The sequence below is a fragment of the Alligator mississippiensis genome, chromosome 6 (assembly GCF_030867095.1).
Source record: "Alligator mississippiensis isolate rAllMis1 chromosome 6, rAllMis1, whole genome shotgun sequence".
Taxonomy (NCBI): Eukaryota; Metazoa; Chordata; order Crocodylia; family Alligatoridae; genus Alligator; species Alligator mississippiensis.
The window spans coordinates 2,124,932-2,133,550 of record NC_081829.1 but is presented as its reverse complement, the minus strand read 5'-3'; the positions used below and the strand labels follow the sequence as shown (position 1 = coordinate 2,133,550).

The 8,619-nt window shown below is 61.2% G+C and overlaps 1 protein-coding gene across 1 annotated transcript; it reads left to right on the top strand.

Annotated features, from left to right (window-relative positions):
• Positions 1 to 1,386: 1,386 nt before the first annotated feature.
• Positions 1,387 to 8,255, top strand: RCC1 (regulator of chromosome condensation 1). Its single transcript, XM_014604966.3, has 10 exons — positions 1,387 to 1,466; positions 1,995 to 2,079; positions 2,423 to 2,610; positions 3,163 to 3,342; positions 3,429 to 3,525; positions 4,140 to 4,262; positions 4,820 to 4,975; positions 5,412 to 5,531; positions 5,893 to 6,045; positions 6,739 to 8,255. Exons 2-10 carry the CDS (start codon positions 2,007 to 2,009, stop codon positions 6,912 to 6,914), a joined length of 1,266 nt encoding a protein of 421 aa, XP_014460452.1. The 5' UTR covers positions 1,387 to 1,466; positions 1,995 to 2,006; the 3' UTR covers positions 6,915 to 8,255.
• Positions 8,256 to 8,619: the final 364 nt, after the last annotated feature.

The window sequence follows — 8,619 nt, the reverse complement described above, 5'->3', positions numbered from 1 at the left end:
TGTTTCTGAAGTGTGTGTGTGTGTGTGTGTGTGTGTGTACACACGTACATACACGCTTCAGAAACTTAGGTTGAATAGGCCGTATTCCTGCCATCGCCATACTCAAGCCCTTGAGTGTAACTTGAATGTGCTTATAGCAGCAATAATGGGTGTTGGACTAGATGCCTTCAGCAGTTTGATGTTTTGTGTAGTCAATCAGCTTTCACCCTGAGAGGCATCTGCTTTGCTGCAGAGGGAGAGGGCCGAGTTGGATGTTTTCCGTGTACTCAAGGCAGGGATTTAACTCTAAAGAACTCTTTGCTGTGGGGGCAGATGACAGAGCAAGGAGCAATGGTCTTGAGTTGCAGTAAGGGAAGTTTAGGTTGGATATTAGGAAAAACTTTTTTACTAGGAGGGTGATGCACTGGGATGAGTTACCTAGAGAGGTGGTGGACTCTCCATCCTTGGAGGTTTTTAAGGCCTGGCTCAAAGCCTTGGCTGGGCTGATGTAGTTGGGGCTGGTCCTGCTTGGAGCAGGGGGTCAGACTAGTGCCCTGAGGTCCCTTCCACCCTCCTTGTCTGATCCTCCGAAGTGGAACAGGTCAAGCAGCTATGCTGTGTGAGCCCCGGGAAGATCCTTGCCCTACTGAGCTCACACGTGCATCGATGAATGACGATTTGGGACTTTGTCTTTACCAACTGGGGGCTGCTGGGTGTTTGCTCTTGTTCTGCTCTTGGGTGGCTGGTTTGTATCTGTTTAACAGACGGGGGAAGTTGAATCTGAGAAATGACTTTGCAAAGGCTGGGCATCTTGACTCGCTCTTAACAGAGCACGGGGCCTTGTGCATCTGCAAAATATGTTGCGGGCACCACCTTTGGAGAACTGCCCCAACTTCCCACCGACGTCAAGAGCCACACAACCTAGCGCGTGGGGCTACTTGCAACACCTCGCTTCTCTCGTCTTCCGCAGTGAGGAACTAAGAGTAAGAGATTCATGATGGCTCGGGTGAGCTGCGTGATGGCCTCGGTTGCTACCCTGCAGCAAGATGAGGTGGTTGTGTTGCATGTCTGTGCCAGGGGCAGGATGCGCTGGAGGCAAGGCTGAAGTCCCCCAGGCTTGCTGCTGGCGGCTGGGGCAAAAAGGTTGGGGTATAAGCTGCAGGACAGAAGCCGGTAGGAAGCAGGAGGTTCAGGCCTCCTCGGGGGGGTCCTCTGAGCCCTGCACACTCCTGCCTTCCCCGCCCGGGGGTTGGAGCCCGGTCCGTGAAGTGACCCGTGTGCACGGAGCGATGACCCCCGCCCGGTCCTGGCCCGGGGGAGGCCGGGCTTGCTCGGGATCGCGCTGCAGGATCCGGCGGCTGCCGGCTGGGGGCGCCGAGCTGTCCCTCTCGGTGCCCGGCTCTCGGGCGCATGCTCCGGATTAAAGCGAGTGGCGGCCGGTGGCGGTGGGGGGCAAGGGGCAGAGAGCGGCGCGGAGCGGAGCGGAGGTGAGGCGAGGCGCAGCGGCGGGGGCTCCGGCGCGGGGGCTCGGCGTCCCCGCCCCCGCTCGGCGTGGGGGTGCCCGGTGCGGCCCCACGTGGCGCTGGGGCATGGAACGCGGCGTGTCCCAGCGTTCCGGGCACTGAACGCGGCGGGGTCCGAACGTTCCGGGCACGGAACGCGGCGTGTCCCAACGTTCCAGCCCTGGAACGCGGCCGGGGCCCGAACGTTCGGTGCCCGGAAGCCGAGCGCGGCGGGCCGGGAGGCGGGGGGGGCCCGGCGGGCTCGGGGCCTGCCCTGCGCGGCTGCCAGCGCGGGAAGTTCAAACCCGGGCGCTGCCCCCGAGCCCCGGGCCGGGCCGGGCCAGGCCGGGGTGGGATCGCGCTCCCCCAGCCCCGGGGCCTGCCTCCCTCCCTCCCTCCCGCATGTCCAGCCTGCAGCAAATCCGGGGTTTCCGGGAGGCCTCTCTTGGCTTCTCTCTGTTTTCCAACCCGGCTTCCTGGCAATCTCTCACCTTCTTCTTTTCCGGGGCGCAGGTGCAGAGCAGCATGTCCGGGAAGCGCGCGGCGAGGAAGAGCCCGCTGCCCGAGGATGGCTCTCCGGAGAAGAAGAGGGTTAAAGGTAGGTCTGCAGAGTTTTCTCCGCCGTCGCAGGCCTCTGACCCCCTGTGCGGTCTTTCTCTGGGAGGAGGCAGGCTGCGGCGCTGCTTGCAAAGCCCAGGTGCGTTCGTGCCCCGTGCCCCTGTGTCTGCTCCCTGACAGCTTGTGTAGACACCTGTGGGCAGCACGGGGCAGGTCTGGCTGCAGCCCCCGGTCCCTTTCACTGGTGCCCAGCGCAGGAGGGTGGCATTGGGTGAGCCCCTCCTTCCCACGGCTTTGGAAGGCCCGTCTCGAGGTGCCGTTTCATGACCCTGCCGCCTGCGCCCTGGTTTTTCGAGCCTTCCCCTTCCTTTCCTCCTGTGCAGTCTGCCACGCGTCCCACCGGACAGAGCCTGGGCTGGTGCTGACGCTGGGGCAGGGCGACGTTGGGCAGCTGGGCCTCGGGGAGGACGTGATGGAGAGGAAGCGGCCGGCCCTGGTGCAGCTGCCGGAGAAGATCATCCAGGCGGAAGCAGGAGGCATGCACACGGTCTGCCTGAGCGTGACGGGCAAGGTGAGTCCCCGGCACCTTCGCCCACGGTGGGTTGCAGTGTCGGGATGGGCTCAGTCAAAGGCCTGGGGGCTTTGTTGGGCACCCTCACTTGGAGCTGGCTTGTGTCAGGTTGCTGGCATAGTTGTGTTGGCAAGGGGGGCAGCGGAAAGTCCCCAGCAGCCCCCTCCCCCTGGCCGGCGTAGCTGGGCTGAGAGAATCCCTGACGGGAGGCAGCTTTGCCTGCAGAAACAGGCTTCTTCCAGCTGAGCTGAGGCTAGTCCAGGGCAGGGTGCTGCTGGCTGGGAGCCCTGCCTGGTGCTGTTGGCTTGAAGCAAGCAGGCTCTTCTCTGCTGCCCTGGTGAGGTCTCATACTAGCCCCCTCCTACGAGCCACCCTGGGGGGTAGCGGGCTGGGCGTGGGCATGCAGAACCAGGGTAAGTGACCCCATGGATGTGTGTGTGTCTCCATGCCCATGGTCATCCACGGCGGGCTGGCTGGTAGATCTCTGGGTTGGAGCCGGGCGTCTCCTTGTGCCACTGGGCACCTTTCTCACTGCCACGTTTCCACGTGCAGGTGTACACCTTCGGCTGCAATGACGAGGGGGCCTTGGGACGCGACACCTCCGAGGAGGGCTCGGAGACTAGGCCGGGCCTGGTGGAGCTGGAGGAAAAGATCGTGCAGGTCTCTGCCGGTGACAGCCACACCGCAGCGCTGACGGACGACGGCCGCGTCTTCCTCTGGGGCTCCTTCCGGGTAAGCCGGCTGCCCGGGCGCTGAGAGCTTGCTGGGTCTTCCCAAGTTGGGAACTGACCCTCCTTGTGTCTCGTCTCCGCTCTCAGGACAACAACGGCGTCATCGGCCTGCTGGAGCCCATGAAGAAGAGCGTGGTGCCCATGGAGCTGCAGCTGCGGTCATCCATCATCAAGATAGTCTCAGGTGAGCCTGGTGCCTGTGCCTGGGGGATGAGCTGCTCCCACCAGGTTTGGAGTCTCCCTCGCTGCTCTTTGCCACCGGCTGTGCTGAGAATCCAGCATCCCTCCTTTGCTGCTGTCGAGCCCAGGCTTTCTCGCTGACCCCAGGCATGCAGCGCCTCTGTCCCTTGGAAGCAGGGAGCCAAGGAGGTGTGCCCAGACCACAGACAGGGGCGTTGGTGACTGTTATTAGGCCCTACCAGCACAACTGTGTCAAGTCAGGATGTGAAAAGTGGGCATCTCTGCCTGCAGGTTTAGCAGCTGGCGGGCTTGGGATCAGCCAGGTGTTCGTGGCATGCAAGAGTGAAATGCCGTTGAGCGTTAGCATTGCACGCTCAATGCATATATGCGCCTTGGCTCTTCTGGGCTAGCTCAAAGAGGAAAGCTTCTGGCTTCTCTCTGCATAGTGAGGCTTTTCTGTGGCTTTTGGAGCTGGGCACGGTCTCTGGCAGTCTCCCGGGGGTTCCCAGCAAGGTGGCTCTCCAGGGGAAGTCGCAGACACCCGTGCATTTAGCAGGAGGATGGGAGTGCAGCAGGAAGGGCTGTTGTTTACCCCCCCTTCCCTCTTTGTCACCCCAGGAAATGACCACCTGGTCACGCTGGCCACAGACGGAAGCCTCTACACATGCGGCTGCGGAGAGCAGGGCCAGCTGGGCCGCGTGCCGGAGCTGTTCTCCAACAGGGGAGGGCGGAAAGGACTGCGTGAGTTGTGCTGCATGTCTTGAGCATTAAAGACCGGCTTGAATCTTCCTGGACAGGGGCTGCCTGCCCGGCCAGTCCTCAGCCCTTCTGTTTGTGCTCTGTAGCTAACAGAGCAATGTGGGTCTTGTCGAAGTTGGTGCTACAGCCCTGAGAGGCCTTGGTGTCTTGGGAGTTGCGGTGTAGCAGCAGCACTGTTGGGTGAAGCGGGGGTGGGTCCGAGGGGGTGGATGCCTGGGAGAGTGGTGGGTGAACTCATGCCCATCCCTCTGCCAGTGATGGAGATGGCGGTGGCAGGTGGGGTGGGAGGGCTTTGAGCTGGTACTTGGGTTGTTTTTGGAAGTCATGAAGCCTTTGATTGCAAGGGAAGGGGATGGGGCAGCCAGGCTTCCTTTCAAACCAGCCATCACCAGACCCTGCTTCCAGGGTGGAAGCCCGCATGGGCACACGGGAGCTGGGCACCTTCTGCCAGCCAGGATGCTGCTTGCTCGCTTGTGAATGTTGCCCCTGCTGCTGGCAGGGCCCAGACTGATGCGCTCGGCCCTCCTCTCTCTTTGCAGAGCGGCTGCTGCTCCCTCAGCGTGTGGCCCTCAAAGGCCGGGGCGGCAAGAACAAGATGCGCTTCCAGGACGCCTTCTGCGGGGCGTATTTCACCTTCGCCATCACCCAGGAGGGGCACGTCTATGGCTTCGGCCTCTCCAACTACCACCAGCTGGGTGAGCCGTCCCTTGCGTTCCTCGGCAGCTGTCAGTGGGCCTGCCTGGCCTGTGGACACCGGGCACTGCCTCTCCCTCAGCTTGGGCCGGGTTCCCTAGCACTGGGCTGGGTTCTTGAGGGTCTTGTCCCCGGTCTGGACAGGGCGGAGGGACCCTGCGTGGCACCACCTGGCTGTGTGAAGATGCTGAGCTTTCCAGCCAGGTCGCAGTGTAAGATGCGGTCTGTGGTCACGTGGGCCCCGGAGTGCTAGGGCAGGGGTTGCTCCCTATTGCTGCAGGGGTAGGACAGCTATCTCCCACCCACGGGTGAGCCCCGTGCTCTGGGCTCCGGCTCCTAGCTTGCTGCGCACGGACTGCGGCAGGGGAGGAGAGCGGGAAAGGCCAGTGCACCTCCCACCCCGTGGTGTGCCTGACCTGGTTTCGTTGCCTCCTGCAGGGACTCCGGGCACCGACCCCTGCTTCTCGCCGCAGAACCTGACGTCGTTCAGGAACTCGACCAAGTCCTGGGTGGGATTCTCGGGCGGGCAGCACCACACGGTGTGCATGGACTCGGAAGGTGAGTGGCAGCTTGTGTCGCCTCCCCTGCCCCGTTCCCAGCCCTGTGGGGTTAGCGAATGATGAGAGCAGTCTGGGAGCTGGTCCCCTGCCAGCCCATGCAGGTGGTGAGGCTGCCCCAGGGCCATCCGTGGGACCAAACACAGGCAACCTCTTCCTCCTGGACCTCAGACTGGCAGCGGGGAGGGTGCAGGGCTTGGCCTCCCTGGTGTGCATGCTGCTGTCTTGCTGCAATTCAGAGCCTGCTGTCAGCTCGAGTGGGAAGCCAGGCCCTCTGCTCTCTCAAGCTAGGAGCAGGGAGACACTTGGTTGTTCCCCGCTCGCAGTGAGCAAAGCCTTTCTGGTGTCTTCCCCCATGCCAGGTAAAGCCTACAGCCTGGGCAGGGCAGACTACGGCCGGTTGGGCCTGGGAGAAGGCGCGGAGGAGAAGAGCGATCCCACTCCCATCCCGGGGCTGCCGAACGTGTCCTCAGTGGCTTGCGGGGCGTCTGTGGGGTACGCCGTCACCAAGGATGGTAAGTGCGTATCGGGGGCTCTGACTGCCTGGTGCCACTGCTCCGGCTGCCTGAATTCCCCTTCTTGCCTCTGGGGAGCGCGGCGAGGGCTGAGTCTTGGCTGTGGTAGGAGAGGTGATGCTGTTGCATCCTCTCCTCCAGGGTAGGCTGCCAGGGCTCTCAGAACTGCAGTCCTCCTACCAGGGCTGGCTCCAGCTTTCCCACCCGTCCAGGGTGCTTCAGCTTGGGTCTCCCCCCCTTGTCCTGAGACTAAGAGCCCAAGCGTAGTCCCTTTCTCGGCCTGACTGCTGGTCTGTGGTGGGATGCATGGCCTGAGGCATGTCTTGTCAGTCCTGCGCCCGGGTCCAGGAGGGATGAGACCAGCTGACCTCGGTGTGCTCACTGCCTCCCCGGGCATCCTAGCTCAGCCTTGCATTGAGTCATAGAGCAGCAGGGCTGGAAGGGGTCTCCAGAGGTCACATCTAGGCTAACCCCCTGCCTGAAACAAGATCATCCCAATCCAAACTGTCGTCTGTAGACTGTGTTTTGCTGGAAGGGAGACCTGGGTGAAAGCTGCAGAAGTATTGGGGTGAACCTGGCAGTGAGGCCTCCTTGGTAAATGGGTACTGAATGAGCTGGCAGGGTCAGGCCTGTCTCTGGTCTGCCCTGTGCTGTCTCCTGCCTTATGGGCAGCTGGTTTCTTTCTCTCTGCAGGGCGAGCCTTCGCCTGGGGCATGGGCACAAACTACCAGCTGGGCACAGGGGAGGACGAGGACCTGTGGAGCCCCGTGGAGATGACCGGCAAGCAGCTGGAGAGCCGTGTGGTCCTGTCGGTGTCCAGCGGAGGACAGCACACAGTCTTGCTGGTCAAAGACAAGGAGCAAAGTTGATGATGCGGTCGGGCCGGCCCAAGCACGGCGATAACGCAGGATGGCTGGGGCTGGGCCTTGGGGGACTGCCTCGTCCAGGCTCCTCCAACCTGCTGCAGTGTGGGGAGGCATCCCAGCTCCCTCCAGGGCCGGGGACAGGGGCTGCGTGGCCGGAGGGAGCCTTTTCAGGGACCCCTGCTCTCTCTGGAAACAGGCACCTGCCCCCCGAGGCTCCTGTTCCTCCTCACCCTTGTTTTAACTGTTTCCCTGGGCCAGCAAAGCTGGGGCTTCTCCAGCTTCAGAGGCCTTGGGCGTCTCAGGTTTGGCCTCCATCTCCTCCTCTGCCCCAAGCCCTTCCAGGCCTTGAGAGATCAGGGTTGTTTTTTCCATGAGTGGGCCAAGCCCATCTCATTCGAGGTGAGGTTGAGGCTGCCTGTGCCCCTTGCCTTCCTCTCTGCTCACCCTGGGAGTTCAGAGCCAGTGAATTCCCTGTGCTGACCTGCATCTTGGTCCTGCATGAGATCTGTGTGCAGAGCAGCTGAGGATCTGGGGGAAGGGAGATGGCCTGGATCTCTCTCTCCTCCCCCATCCCGTCTCTCGTGCAAGAGCTGTTCTGACAAAGCTTTGCACCAGCTTGGGCTGAAACATCCCAGCATGGGAGCTTGGAGCTCATCTGCAACCACCACCCCAGGGTCCAGACGCTGGCAAAAGCAACCAGCTCCTGCTCCCCGCGTTCGAACATAGCGGCCCTTGGAGGAATTGGTGCCTGGAGATCCTCCCAATTTCCTTCCACAGACAGACAAGGGCTGGGAAGAGGCTTGTCTTCCTGTTGCCCCCGTCTCAAGTACCTGCTTTTAGATCTGTCCTTCCCGTTCCCAGCAAGTTTGCAGACAGGCTGCAAACCCCCACCCTCCCCATTTTGGTACTGGACGGTTTTTCTTTTGGTGGTTTTTTAGTTTCTATCCCCTTGCCAGGGGCTGTGATGGATGGCCACCATCACTTCTGCCCTGGCATTAGATGACTCGCCTCTACCAGCCCTGCTGTAGGCCGCTGGGTAGCAATGACTGCTGTGCCCATGCATCTACCCAGCCTGGTGGCCGGCCCATCTCCCGCCCTGCTGTCCCACGTGCCTGCTTTCCAATACCCTGCTCAGGAGCTGGGGTCCCTCCACGAACGTTTTACACGTTAAGTTATAGCAATATCGGGAAAGGGGGGCGGAGATTGTACAATAGCTCAACCTAGGCTGGATTTTTTTTAAGTAAAAAAAAAAAAAAAAAGAAATTGAAATATTTTGGTGGCTTGGTGTAAAAGAGAGGCAAGAATGTGGAACTTTTAACATTTGGAATAAAATGAATCTTGTAACCTCGGGTCTGGATCATCTCTCAGGGCAAAGGTGACATCCCAGGATCTTTGGTTAGGCATCTAAAGTGTCTTTTTGGCCCAGGGCCTCTGAAAATGCTGGCATCTGATGTCGGAGCTGGTCTGCTTCTTATACTGAGCTGTTGCTTCTAAAATGAGAGATTTGGAGCGTCCTGTGAGACCTGCTGGCCGCCCCTCGCTGCAGCGTCTGGGCTTCTGTGTTCAATGACCGCGCAGCAGCTTGGCCTGAGCCGCTCGGGGTAAGTGAGAGCCCGCCTGGGAGCACTGGCTCGTGGTTTTCCAGCTCTTACAAGCATGAGTAGGGTGCAGCTGCAACGCTCTCCCCTCCCCTGGCCGACCAGAGCTG

Coding starts and splice junctions, on each gene's coding strand:
- RCC1 (XM_014604966.3), top strand. CDS start 2,007: ATGTCCGGGAAGCGCGCGGCGAGGAAGAGCCCGCTGCCCGAGGATGGC. Junction 3,343..3,428: donor TCCTCTGGGGCTCCTTCCGG/GTAAGCCGGCTG, acceptor CTCCGCTCTCAG/GACAACAACGGCGTCATCGG. Junction 4,976..5,411: donor CTCCAACTACCACCAGCTGG/GTGAGCCGTCCC, acceptor TGCCTCCTGCAG/GGACTCCGGGCACCGACCCC.